The 14,781-nt window shown below is 40.3% G+C and overlaps 1 protein-coding gene across 2 annotated transcripts in view; it reads right to left on the reverse strand.

Annotated features, from left to right (window-relative positions):
* Positions 1 to 14,781, reverse strand: part of MTUS2 (microtubule associated scaffold protein 2) — a 268,680-nt gene that overhangs the window by 53,781 nt on the left and 200,118 nt on the right. For both annotated transcript variants that reach the window (XM_085216075.1, XM_085216077.1), the window contains 2 exons: positions 12,986 to 13,147; positions 2,656 to 2,754 (listed from right to left, as the gene is read on the reverse strand). In XM_085216075.1, coding sequence (XP_085072201.1) covers positions 2,656 to 2,754; positions 12,986 to 13,147 — 261 coding nt within the window. The remainder of the gene's footprint in view (positions 1 to 2,655; positions 2,755 to 12,985; positions 13,148 to 14,781) is intronic.

Below are 14,781 nucleotides of genomic sequence, written 5' to 3' on the forward strand. Positions count from 1 at the left end.
AGTGTGGTAACGTTACAACAGAAGGCATACAAAGAAGTGTAGGAGGAAGCCCCTGAAATCAGTTCAGATTTAATTACAACAGCAACACAACAATGGGATTAAGTCCACTGTTTTATCTTTCTAGCACTCCTGCTCAGTGGCATATTTGAAGTACACATCTCTATGTTGTCCTTGTCAGTATTATAAGCTGTCTTTCTAAACTAAACTGATATTTTCCATAGGAAAAAATTCTGAATTTCCCAGTTCATTTAGGTCTGAAAAGCAGCTTACTAAGTTTCTTCTGCCACTGATGTTGCTCTTCTGCTGCTCTGCACAAAACAGGGTATATGTTAATGATGGCTGGCCCTGATTCTGGATGTCCTCTGTGCTGATGGGGGGACCAATGCAGCAGATCTATTGATCATTAAAGCTATGGAATCCCTTTGATCTGCCTCAAAACTCTCAGGTCTCCTTTATTTACCTGAGTGTTTGAGCTAAGGTGCCATAGCAAGTATGTGGTCCGTGAGAATTAGCATGGGGCATGCTATCTGTTTGCCTCTTGATTGTTCAACTTTTAACATTTTGAAAAGAGAAGTGAAGCCACTGCTTTGAGAGTACTGATAACAAGCAATGTGGAGAGTAACATTTGTCAGAAATAGATGGCACAGTCCTGCACACAAACTTCAGGAATAGTACTGTATAACGGATAAAATGGAGATCCCTACAAGACTGTGTTTCAAAACACTTTTGCTAGTCTTTAGGAGGATTGACCCAAATTCTAAAGACTGGATCCAAAGCTAAAAAAACCAGTCATGTTCAATCCTTATGTCAGAGGGTTTGCATGATGGCCAAAAACAGCACTGGAGATCAGGAAATGCACATGAGAGGGCCAATAAGAGAGGGAAAACAATTTAGAAACGGCACTTGGAGATATTAGAGCCTGTTTCATGGCCACATGAAGCCGTGCCGGGGTTCCCTGCAGAAGCCACGTCACGAAATGTGAATGCTGATGGCATTATGTTAGTGACCCTCATGGGGGAAGGGCTATGTACTGCCCCTCGGCCGCTGCTGCACTCACTCCTCGTTCTGCTTAATGTCTGCTTTGGCTGAATTGAGAAATTATTGAGTAGGTAAAAAGATTCTCTTTCTTTGTTATTGCTGTTATTTCAAAGAACGCTCATGGCTACTCTAAAGACAATAAATGAAGATAAGTTTTATTTCTTCTTTGAACTTTACAGTGAAAAACAATTTTCATAATTTCAGATAACTACACATAGGAAATCATAAATGAATCTGATAGATCACAGGTACTCAACCTCCTGAGAGAACGAGGGTTTCATTTGAAGTTTTGAGTCATCATAAATTGGATATATCCGATCTTAAACCTTGAAAATCATTAAGTCCAATGATCACCAACAGCAATGTCAGTGCCCTTCAAACCCAGCAAATATACCATTTTGCTTTCTATTTCTGGTAGAAGCAAACCAGCTCTGTTGTACCATGCTGCTACAACCACCTTCAGTGATGGTTCTTAAACTGAACTCCCACTGTTATAAACATTGGTAAGCTCCTGGCCTGGTACTCTCTGCAGCAAATTTCTCTTTCGATTTTTCTTGGTGACCTCACCAGCTTCAAAACAGCCTGAAAATTACACATTTCAGAGAGCAGTGTTAAGTTCATCTTTTTACCCTAACTTCTGAAGAAGGACTCTGACTTCTGTTGGTGCCTGCGAGGATTAAATTTAACCTTTCCAATTTTGTTGGTTGGGAAGGAGACCTGGTACTGAATTTAGTAAAAATGAAGAGATTCTCGATGCAAGTTATGGGAGCTAAAGAATTCCTTTATATGTTTTATAATATACTGTCGAATGAGGAAATAAGGAGTTCCACCCTCCATATCTATTAACTATCATATTGCTGCATAGATGATATTCCGATTATTTAAGCACAGTCTGAAAACTGAGGTAACAGATAAGAAGATGGCAAACACAACAAAGTAAGAGGGGCTAGGCCCATCCATTTCATAAGTATGTTAGGTTAGTCAAAAGGCCAGCCTTACAAAATCCTTTAGGTCTCCTACATTTCTTAATGCACTCTAGTAGACAAAAATACAAATAAGTTCTCTGCATTTTAGTACATAAACAATGGCATTCTTTAGAAATACTATTACCACATGTTTGTATTCAATGTTCAGGGGTAAATTAACAGCACCCCAACAGCAGTTTGAATACTTTCTATAGATGAACTCTTTTCCAACTACACATAGAAATAATACAGGAAATTTAGTGGTTCTGCACAACAATGTCAGTAGACTCCAAATAACATAGTATCTCTCCAGGTAATTGTTTGAGGTGTCCTTTTTTTCACTGAATCTGTTCTTTTTGTACAAGAAAAATGTAATGATGAAAGAATGTTCCAGAGCCCTCCTCCATGTAATAACAACAACTCTTTATTTTGAAAAAAAAATGATTGCAGTGCAGTAACAAAGAATACATAAAGCTATTCAGCTCATGTATCGGTATAAAAAAGCCTGCTGTACTCAGCGCCAGCTTAATGAGCCTTGGACACCATCAATCTTCACTAACAATAGTAGGTCTCAGATTTCAGTGTATTAACTAGAGATGCAAAGCCAACAAGTTGAAATCTTCCCTGAAATAGCTTCTGAGTTCATAAATACCTGGTGAGTGGAGCTTGGTGGCTGTCACTGCTGATCTCTTGGGGGAGGAAATAGCTGGTCTATTAGCATCCTGATCCTTTTGTATTTCTTTCTTCATGCCTGTTTCAAAAAAAGGAGAAGCAGAAAGAAACCCATTTAATAATTCTGCTTGCAATTGCGCAGAGCTATGTCATAGAATCATAATTTTGGAAAAGACATCCGAGATCATCTAATCCATTAGCCTATCATTACCAAGCCTGCTAACCATGACCCTCCATGCTACATCTCCAGATTTCTTGAACATCTTTAGGGACGGGGACACCACCACCTTCCTGCACAACCTGTTCTAATGCATCACCACTCCTGAGAAGACATTTTTCCTAATATCCAACTGGAACCTCCCTTGGCGCAACTTGAGGCCATGCCCTCCTGTCCTATGGCTGTTACCTGGGAGAAAAGGCCAATTCTCACCTTGTTGACCTCCTATCAGGCAGTTATAGGGAGTGATGAGGTCTCCTCTGAGCCTCTTCTTCTTCACGCTAAACAATTCCAGTTCCCTCAGCTGCTCCTCATAAGACTTGTGCTCCAGACCCTGACACCATCTTCCATTTTGGTCTACAGAAATGTGCTCTGGCTATTTCTACAGTGGATAAAAGTGATAATTACATATGGGGATCATACACTTCAGGGACACTTAGTGGATGCCTCCCCGCTCTTCAAAGCCAACACTGGTAACAACAGCAGCACCACGCTTCCCTTGGACAGAGGGTCACCCTGCCACTGCTGCCTGTGTCAGGCTCTGTGAGCACAGCTGCAGACACAGCATTTGTCACGCACTGCAAGCCATGGCTCCTATTTCCTAGCACTGTCTCAGCACTTGCTTGGGAAATGCAGCTGAAGAGCATGGGGATAAGCACACAGGCCTCATATCCAGCTGTGTTTGCAGGAGGATGGCACCCAAAGCTTAACGGCCTCTCCCCTGCTCCTAGGGAAATTGCCCCATCGCTCACTGCTCACTGCTCACTCTTCTTCACATCTGTGTTTTTGTCCATCTCCACTTTCCCTGCTGTTTGTAAACTGGAGACGTTGAGGCTGTGATTCTCATTTGTGATGGACACTTTCCACAGTGAAGTGGCAGAGGATATAAGCTCCCCGTGCCTACCACCTGCTACACTACACTTAACTATAAAGCAGGATATAAAACAAGTTTATGGCACCATTCCATTACTAAGGACTCAGTAAAAGCAACCTGACATTGGAAGTGTGAGCCAAAAGCACAGTTTGTTTTGTGAGACATAGTTTACAAGGTTATAGATTCGAGCACTACATTTTCAAGGCAATAAGACCTTGGTTTTGTTGTGGTTTTCAGTATAAAAATATAGTGTGCAAATGGGCCATACCTCAAGCTCATCCATCATTTTTTCTTTGGCAAATGCCAAGCACAAGCACAGAAGGTGATGTGCATTTTCCTCACACTTTCAGCAGTAACAAAGGACATAAGACATAACTGCTTTTGAGAAGTTTTGAATGGGGAACACCTAGGGAATCAGTTCAGGCTCTTAACCTTAACCACAAAGCAAGGAACAGCAATTCCCCAATTACAGCACAGTTGAAAGAAAGCAGAGGAAAGCAGCAGAGGAGCCCTGAGGGTTTCATCACTCTGTACAGGGCACCATGAGGTTTGTGCATCAGAGCCAGCGCCTATCAGGGACCCTTGCATGGGAGGGATCAGCAGAGTGAGCTTGAAGCAGGTTACAAACAAAGATACAAAGAATTATCTTGGCAAGAACGGGAGAGAAGGATTGATAACAAAGTGGGGAAGTGAAGATAACTGCCCTCCATCAGTTCACAAGATTTTTTGGGTTCTCCCTCCTGAGCAAAAGAATCCTGACAGAAGCTCCTTCGCAAGGAGGGATTTAGGAACTGTAGAATGCAAAAGAAAGGACAGTTCCAACATTATAATTCTATGACTGCTTCCACCCTGCTGAGCTCAACACGAAGGGAGCCCTTAGGGAAAGGGCCATCCATGGCATCAGACCTTGCATGAGAGCTTGTACAGAGAGTTCTTCTATAAATGGGGTTTTCCTTTGAAACAACAGCTGCTAGCTTGTTAAAAAAGAAACATTCAGAAACCAAGTTGATTTCAAGAGAAATTCCTGCACAGAAAATTAATTTCTAAATGACATAGTTTGTCCTTTTCTCACTTCCCAGAGGCAGAGAATTTCAAGTTTAAAATAGTTTGTCCAAAGATTTAAAATAGGAGAGCGCTGACGTGATGATCAGCATAGTGCTGTATTGTAGGGCACAGCACAGCAGGAGGTTGTGCAGGCTGAGCTCTTTACCTGAGTGTCTGAGAAGTAACTCAAAGATTTTCATTTACATAGAAAGTTTGATACTCCACTGTGACTCAGGAAACAACTCACAGTTCAGTCATTACAATGGTTCTGACTGCATAGAAAAAAAAATAGAATACTCTGGCCATCATACCTAGTCTGAAAAGTCAGAAGTGCATACAATCAAAATAATAGAAAATACATGAAATACAACTATAAAAGGAAACAAAGCACCACAAATGTATGTTTCTTTAACATGTGCACTGTTCAGATTTTGTTTGAATTTGTTTGACATTCTGACCTGCAATAAACTCTACTTAAACTCTCACTATTACTGCCCATAGGTTGGAAATAGGGAGCTGCAGCTAGTTCTGCACTAAATGCCCATCTACTTTTCCTGGTTTCCTCTCTTTTAAAAGCTATTCTTTCATACAGAAATAGATATTTCAGGCCAGAAGATAACTGTGTACATGAATACTTGCTAGTGCTCCCTGCCAGAGTGATTGTACCATTTACTTTTGCAAGTTGCATCCAAATACACAGTTCTGGAAACGTATTTACATTTCCTAATTAACACAGCCTGCTTCAAACCAAAGAGGAGGAACAAAGACAACATTTATTAGAAACTAAAGTTAAATCACCCAGAAATTAGTTGGAAATAGCAAACACAGAAAGCTGCTGGTCTACCCCTGGCCAGTGCTCGGAGTCAAGCACCCACCATATAAGCTATCTTCTCAAGAGCTGCTGCAGAACCAGCCTAGATATTTGTGTGTACCTTTCTGAATCTTCAAAAGTTGGTACAGTGAGACAGGCTTCAATTTGTTCTCACACTTCAGATTGATTCTAATAAATTACGCATTGAGTATTTATTCCAAACCAGATCCCAGCAGGCTGTAGACATCACAAACAATTCAGAAGGGCTGGCTGCATTCAGCTGGCTACCAGCTGTTGTCAGGCATATTTTATAAGTTAACAAAAGCACTTTGCACATTTAAGAACCCCAAGGAAGTGCTCTCAGGCACTCACAGACACAGATAGCCACCTCGAGCTTTCTCCTGCCTTTCCCCTGACACCTACGACTAGTCATGTCCTTGACAAGTAATGACACACTTGTGCATACGCCGTTTGAGACAAAGTGAGCAAATCTGGAAATACGATGGATTCTGTAGAATAAGAACAGTCTAATTCTCTCTAGGGACTCTGTACATCCTGTGATCTATGAGATTGAAAGGCTTTGAATAAGTAAGTAGGCGTAGAAGAAAGACTACATATTTGGTGAAGCAGAAAAAGCTGACACTTGTAGTTTTCCCTTTGTGTTTATTTCAGATTTAAAGCCAATCCAATGAGAAAAAAGAAAAGGACAGGGACTGTTACAGTGATTTGTCTCAAAGTGATCGTTTTCTTCCTGCATTAAAAAAATTGTATCTGATGTTAAAAAAAATACAGGAAAAAATAAAACAAAAATAACCCCTAAGGATCTGAACTATTCTTTGCACTGAATAGAAGAATCCAGGTTAGCTTAGAACACCTCATCTTAGCTGCAGAGGTAAAACAGCCTCCCTTTCTCTTACTGTCATTTTACATGGATCCAGTAGCATTTTACTGTCACTTCCTCACAGAGCTGTGCTACAGCCAAGTTTCAAAGTGCAGTTCCAGGGGAAGGGGCTGGAAAACCTGAAGCTGAATGTCTCACTTTCACCTGCGGCGTAGCACTCCATGTCCCCATATTCCTCACAGGAACAAACACAACCCAACACATATGTACCGTTCAGTTTTTAATGGGAAGTGTCTGCAAGGGAGAACACAGCAGCAGCAGGTTCTGCCTCTCCATCCCCGCCAGGAACACTGGTGCTCATTTCTCCCCCTCACGCTGACCTTAGCTCATCCTCTACGCTCCCGGGGCTGTGTTGTCTGGGTTTTGCAGAAGCTGATTAAAAGAAGCACATTTTACAGTGTGAGCTCGCTGGTGAGAGCTGTAATAACACTGGCCTTCTATTTTTCATCTTGACTGATTGCATTTAACAGCTTGCTCTGTTACATGTGATTTACTGGTACTTGTAAAAGGAGCTGGCTGGGTTAGTTTTCTGAACAATACTTTTGATCGTCTTTAATTTAATGGGCCAAGCAGAAACAAATTGCCCAAATGAATTCTTTATTGCTGCTGTCATCGCACAAGAATTATGAGGTTTCTTATGGGGAATAATAGCCACTTGTCTGCGAGATAAACATTAAATAAGAATTAATAGGCTGAAATAGGTATTCCATAACACACAAGAAACCCCACAACAAGACATAAAGAAACATAAAATCCTTCAGCTCTGTAATTCTATGGACTGATGTCTGCCAAGTCCATCCGGTGGGCAGAGCTGAGGTTTGGAACAAGAGGCAAGCTGATCTGGTGCCTCAGATCAGAACTGCAGGCACAAACATGGAAGCCCAGGGCTGTATCAGTTTGCTGAAGGTAAGCTGAAGTATCAAAAAACAACAGAGCTCAGAAATACCAAACTGGTACCTCAAGAGGGCCCTCTGGCAGAGCTGCTTTCCAGCCTGCTGGCCCTATGCCGTTGTACGGCATTACTCCTCCCAAGGGAAAGCTTTGCATCTGCCTTTGTTGAACATCATGAAGTTTCTGCTGTCACATTTCTCCTGCCTGTTGATGTCCCTCCGAACTGCAGCACACCGAATTTCCTGTCCTGTGAACTGGCTGAGAGAGTGCTCCATCCCTTTGTTCAGGTTTCCGATGAAGAAGGGAAACAGCATTTGCTCAGTATCAATCCTTAATGGATGCCAGAATATCTACCTGTCAGCAGGACTTTGCTCGGTCGAGCCACTTTTCCAGCCACTTTGTTGTCTATCTGAGGTCTGCAGCTAGCTGAGATACCTAAGCACTTTCCCAAGAGAACCTGGGCATGAAAGGAAACCACAGAAAGAGGTTTCAGGCCATATGCATGTTTTCAATGCTGTTTTTCTCTGTCCAAATTATGACAGAATTAGATCTTGGTTTCATTTACAATCTGGACTGTCCCACAGTGAGGATTAAGCAACAGGGTTTGTAAAACACCTCCCCAAAAGGGTGAGAAGCTGTTAATCTGCTTCTGAGAATTTCCTTCTGCAGATATTCCTACATTTTTCGACATTTAAAGCAGAAAATTCAGCATGTGTGTGCATCAAAGATCACATATTTTTATCAACGTGCAGAAGGAAGAAGTTTATATATTTTCCAAAGTGGATCTTAGTGCAAAGTTCCAGATGGAGAGCTGCTTTCACCTAAGTCTTAAAGCAAAATACAAAGCAATGATAGAAATGGTAAAGCCTATAGATAATCACTACATTTCTCAAAACAGCTTAAAATTGTAAGTGAAATTACAGGACATATATCAGTTCTCCCTTTCAGGTATTTTTTGTTGTTTTATTTTCTCTATGATAACAGGTGTGCAAATATGAAAGGAGTTTCGTAACACCCAAAAAGGGCTGTGCAGCACACCGAAACCTGATGAAGTGCACCTTTTCCAAAGTCAAGTCTAAAAAACATTCAGTTCATGTCTTTGAAACAATCTGCATGAGAACGGATTATTTCCACTGCTACTGTCTCATGCCAGAACTTTTTCATCATCTGAATCACTGCAAAGCAACAGTTAGGAAAGTCCTTTTTCATTAATTAAAGGTGATCTATGCCCTCTACTCCAATTTATTTGACAAACAATTTTACTGCAATATCAGGAGTGTAATCTTTCTTGAACAGCTGATTTTATTTCTTTTTAATGAGAATTGGCAGTGCAGGTGGTCTTCTCAGGTAACATCTAACACATGAAAGCTTGTTTATTCCTCATTAATGGAGATAGATATTCTCCTTTTTGAAATCATTTCCTATTCATAAACACTTAAAATAAGGTAATTCTTTGTATTTGAAACACAAACACATTTCTTACATCACTTGATTTTCCATTCTTTCAGAAACTTTCTTTATATTTAAGAGACTGACTCACTCTCAGTGAAATACTTTCTATGCTGTTTACTTTTGTAGAAGATCCTGAATACAATACGTACATTGTCTGTGCACCTCATCTGTAGCAGTGGCTCACGCTAACCCTACTTACATAACTGCCATATCGTGCACAGGAGGTTGGGATGCAACTTGTGTTTATAAATGCATATGCAACATCAAGCTCTAATGCAATTATTACTAGGAGTAATAATTACTAGGGTTGCTAGTATTATACGTAGAATACCTATCATACCATTGTCCAAATACACAGAACATGTAGAAGGTATGATTGTGGTTTCTCTGCTTTTCAAAAGCTTTACCACATGGCTGACTTCAGTAGCACTGCTCACGAGGTCAAAAGGAACAGAAAACTGGAGTGGTTCTCCTCCTTCCAACCGATTCCACAGTGGCCTGGGCTGTGGAGAAACTGTGCTGAGATGGAAGGCAGACATGTGCCCCACCAATCACTCTTTGTAGAAGCTGCCCTCGTGATCGAGTTGCAAATACAAGTTAAGCAACAAGAGGCTCACAAGCCTGTGGAGGTCCTTCTTGAGAAGTAGCTAAGCTAACAGATGATCTACTTCCTCTTTTATCCTCTAAGCTACTGTCATCATAGAGCTTGATATATTACACATTTGTTAAAGATGTTGATAACCAGGAAAACATAAGACTAAAGCCAAGCCCAGCTCAGACTTTTTTTGAGATGTATAGCTGTCACTTTTACGTCTTCTTTTAAATGTCACTTCATATAGCACTTAAATGAATATACATCTACTAGGAAATTCATTCTCTAAGCCTCTCCTCAAAACTGGATTTGGGATCTCTTATAATTGCATTTCCTCTGAGAACAAAGACTATCTTCAATCCAGGGACATCCAAAATGGTCAGTGAAACAAGATACTATTATTCAGACAGAACATCTTGAGTAATTTGTATTTTCTATTGTTCTCTTTCTACATTATGATTTCTCTCCTGGTCATTGGATTGTCTGTGCAAGCAATTGCGAATATGTGATAGTTTTGTAGAATGTTCTCAATTTATTAATTCCTCTGTTTTCAAGACATGTAATTCCTGGTCCACTTAGAGTTGACTATTCACTTTCCCTTCAGTTTGAAGCACTGGTGAAGTTTTTTTTTCAGTGTTGCTGACTTCCCAAGCACAGCATTCTTTGCCTTTATGACATGATAGCATCAGAGACCCAAGATGGGTGAGTGGGGGTGGATTAATTTGTACTATTTCTTCAAACGTTTTTGAAACACTGATTCTACCTCTCTGCTCCCTTATTGTTATCAGTCTTTGCTCTGTGATGTCCAGCACTACTGACAGATTTGCCTGGCACAGACTGGTTGCCTGTGGCAGCCATAGCCTTTCCTTCCATTTGCAATGGCAGTACAAGCAGACCCTGTACAGAGGCTGTAAAATAGACTTTCAACCTTACAGCCTCTCTGCTCCAGGACATCCTTTTGGAGAGTGGCTTTTTCAGCACACCCACACACTTTCTCTGGCATATTTAAAACATGGTATCTGACACAATTTTAAAGGGCTTTTGTTAGATGTCTTTGTTTTCCTGGGATCATAAAGCCCAGAGCAATATGAACACTTTGCTGCCCTTTCTCCTCTTGCTTCATTTGATCTGTAGCATCTTCCTTCCAATTTAATAGAGTCCAATCTTAAAAAGATGGTTTGGGGTGTCATCATTTAAAAGATGTGCAAAACTGTGCAAGGAGTATTTAAAGAGAATACATTATGTCCTATAGAGCTCCCTATCCCATTGCTATCACATTGGGATGTACAGACAGCATTCATACACTATTGCAAGAAAAGCAGAATTAGACTTGCTAAAAAACCTGTCATTATTGTTGCTTTGAGTTATCCTTGCTTCCATCATATACTTTGTATTGTGAGAAACTATAATATTGTTCTAGTAAAAAAATTTTTGACTTGATCATAGGTATATCTGCTGGTACTTTTGCTCGTATTAAAATCACAACACAGCATTGGACTATTGTAGTTTTTTTTAGTTTTGTTTCCATCCATTGTGTGTAACAACAACAATGTTCCAAACTTGTCAGCTGTCCCTGCTCAGTATCTGCCTCTGGACAGCATGGTCCAGTATCCTTACTTTAAATATTTTGTTTCCTTCCAGAATAAAGCAGGAGTCAGTTTTATTCACTCAATTGAGTGTCCCTATCAACATCAGACCATAAATTCACTGGGGCAGTGGCAACGGGCTCCATCCACTGCTGCATCCAGTCTTTGCTGGTACAAAGTGCTTGTGGCAAAAGAAGTCTGGAAGCTGAAAGAGCTCCTCTGCAGAAACCTTGGAATAGCCCTTTAAAGCTTATCATGACAATATCACTGCCTGAAAAAGAAAGGCTTTTCCTGGAGATATGCAGGGGCAAATCTGATACTAACCAACTACTGTAGCCTGAAATAACATAAGTTATCTATGGACCATCAGAGAGGAAAGGAAAATCAAAGGAAAAGACAAAAAAAGAAAAAAAAAAAAAGTATCACCTTTTATCTGGTCACAAAAAAATCATATATTGTGTTGACAGATTGGTCTTTCCCCACTTAGTGAGTGTAGATGATGGCAGTAAACAGTTTTCTGACAGTAAGAGACAGCCACTTGTGACTGTGATAGACAAAAGACCACATCCACTTCCCTTGACTTTCACTTTGGTGACTAGCTGAGATGGACAGTTTCAGCTTCATCTTCCCTATCAGATTCTTCAAGCCACTGATTACAGCAGAAAGCCCTTTTCTGTGAGTGTTTCAACCAAGCAATTTTTTCTTAAAATGGAGCGACCAGAATTTTCAGTGCTTAAGGTCCTTATCAGTATTTTGTACTGATTTTTCCTTCCCAGTTTCACTTGCAGTGGGTGTTACTGGGGGATGTACATAGAGATGAAATGCTGCCTAATGAGGGCCATACTGGATAAGGCTGGTGACTTCTATAAAATTATTTACTTTGGAATCTAAATTGGTAATCTAATCAGAACTTGATAGAATTTCCACACTTGTACTGAATCTCTCTTTTATTTAAAAAACCTTCCCACCCTGTCTAGATATACACAATCCCACACCCTACACCATGGAGTGGTCTATCCTAACTGTCACTCTAAAGGGAAGTAATGAATAAGAATAGTCTGATTTGTCTTTCTGCACAATATTTCCTCTAAACAGGCATCTATGAAGCAACAACATTTTAGGGACCAACATTTAAAAATTAGAAATGCAACCTGAAGGATAATCTTAGGAGAGAAGAGACCTCAAATTGGATGATAATAATACGGCCTTTTTCACTGGACATGCAGTGGAAAAGCAAGGAAAGATTAGCGATACTGGAACTACAGATTATTTCTAGGAGCAAATACGTAGAGTCATGAAAACTGAGGGGGTAAACAAAGATACAGGCATATTCAGGCTTTCCCAGCTCCAAGAGTCCAACTTACAAGAAGCAGTACCAAAGCAAAGCTCTCTGAAAAACACGCTGGTTTTGGAGAAACTTTGTGTCAGATTGTGGAACAAATCCAGGTAATGTTTAGGTGAAATAACCTCCTACTTCACTACCTTCATACAAACACAGTGGTGTTTGTTTTATTCACTAAAATGTTATCTCCACGTACCTCAATCTCTCAGTGACATACATACATCCTGGTTGCCAGTATGGTGCTGAAGTTTCGATTTTTGATGAAAATAGTGTTGAGAACACACCGATGTCTTAGATGTTGCTAAGCGGTGCTTGCACTGAGTCAACAACATCTCTGCTTCTTGCACTGCCCTGTCTTTAAGGAGGTGGGAATGCACAGAAAGCTGAGAGGAGGACAACCGATCCAAATGGACCAGAGGAGTGTTGCTGAATTTCAGAAAGACCCTATGTAAATGGAGAGTGAATCAGCACTGTGGCAATATGCCCATGAATGGCATGAAAATTAATCGAGTAAGCAGTAAAATGGCATCATAACAAAATTTCTATATTTCTTGGCCTAATAAAGATGACATTTCAAGTACTCATGTTTGGAACACCTACCAGCAGGTGCAGAGGCAGTTTTCGGTGCTGGAAGTAAGCTCCTGCGTGGAGTCGCTGTGCTGCTCGATACCTGTGTTGCGCTCTTGCTGCTACCCTTGGGTATGTCTTTAGAAGGTGCAGATGCCTTAGGAGTGGTTTGCTCTTCATTTCCAAGGCTGGAACCTGCAGGAGACCAAAAATGCCCTAATTATAAGTTCATAAAAAATGTATGTGAACCGTGGCACACAAATGGAGCTTGTATTAGCAATTATAATCTACAAAAACATATCATTTCAAGTTGGGCAAAATTTCATGGATTTTCTCCAGTACAAATGGCTACATAGAAATAATTCCCAGCAACTTATTTAAATGCTAGGTGTTGGTGGCTGCTGGATTCTAAAGGACATAAAACTTGTTTTTAGCTAGCTCCTTAAAGGCTGTGAGGTTCCTAAGAAAATCAAGAGGTTTCTAAATCTATGTGTGTAGCAATTTTTTGAGGCGCTGTAGTTGCCGCAGAAGCCACCCAATGCCCTCATATTAAGACTTGGGCGCTACTGGCTCTCACTGAAAAGGGCAAGAGCAGGTCTCAGTGGTGCAAGGCACTGAACTCTACCCCCCAGGAGAGATTTCCTACAGGTATTTCCCCAGATCACCTCAGACATTTGAAAAGCTCAAAAAAATAATTCTGCTTTAACTCTCACATCCACTTCAATCACACTCCCGTACTGAATCTTGGGTTGCCAAGGTTTCCAGTTCATATTGAGCTCTTTCAAAACCTATAAATGGGTTTGCTTTCCTCCTGTATTTCCCATCTAGGGAATAATCACATCCTAGGCTCCTTGTAGATATAAGGATATCAATCTTTTCTTAACATTTGAAAAAGGCAAAGTTGGAGTGTCTTCTTTATCTATTGAGTAGAAAGCCTATGAGAAGCAAAAGATTACAGCATGTCTGGACCTGAACATTTGCAAAAAGATGAACATTTTGCTTGAAAAACTGAGCAGAGGTAGTTGCAAGGAATACACAGAATTTCAGAAAATGACTATAATTTTTATTTTCATTATTTAAAAAAGATAAAATATCACACAGTGCTGTTTATGTACTGCCTGCAGGGAAATGATAACATTTTTAAAATAATCAGCATGTTCAAGTTTCCAGTCTTCTTAAGATGTAGGATTCCTATACGTGTGCAAAAAAGATTTTTTTAGCATCCTTACTGAAAATCCACTAGGGAAGAAGGCTAGAAAAGAGAACCCTCTTTTCTAATAAAGGAAGAATATACCTTCTGGCTCCGACAAAACAGTGTAAGTTTTTTTGGTGTCTTTAGGGTTGCCTGCATATATCTTAACTTAATGTTAAAAAATTCATTGTTAAAAATGCTAAAAATTCAAACAAAACAATCTGCTTTTCTCTGTAGAGGAACAGGAAAATCTAAAGCATTCATCACCTTCGCACCGATGAGCAGATAATAACCCCTCAGCACAACAGACAGTTGTTTTATACCCAAATTACAAGGCTTCTTCACCTGTGTAACAACCACTGAAAACCATGTGCTGAATTATCTGCTGATGAAAGACCGCTGACTTCAGTAAAGTCATGTCAGTGTAACAGCTGCAGCTGTGCCCAAGGACAGGGGCATCTTAAAGCAAATTGAAGTGTTTGCTTCAATCTGTTTGCATCCTCACAAAGTTACTGCTGGTTTGGATATGCGCTCACCCCACCAGCTTGTGTATCAGCATTTGTAGAAAAAAACAAAGATTTCCTTGCCTCTTTGTTCTAAAGTTTAAATCACAGAAGGCAAACTTTGAGGAGGAAAC

The sequence above is a fragment of the Meleagris gallopavo genome, chromosome 1 (genome assembly GCF_905368555.1).
Source record: "Meleagris gallopavo chromosome 1, MGAL_WU_HG_1.1, whole genome shotgun sequence".
Taxonomy (NCBI): domain Eukaryota; kingdom Metazoa; phylum Chordata; class Aves; order Galliformes; family Phasianidae; genus Meleagris; species Meleagris gallopavo.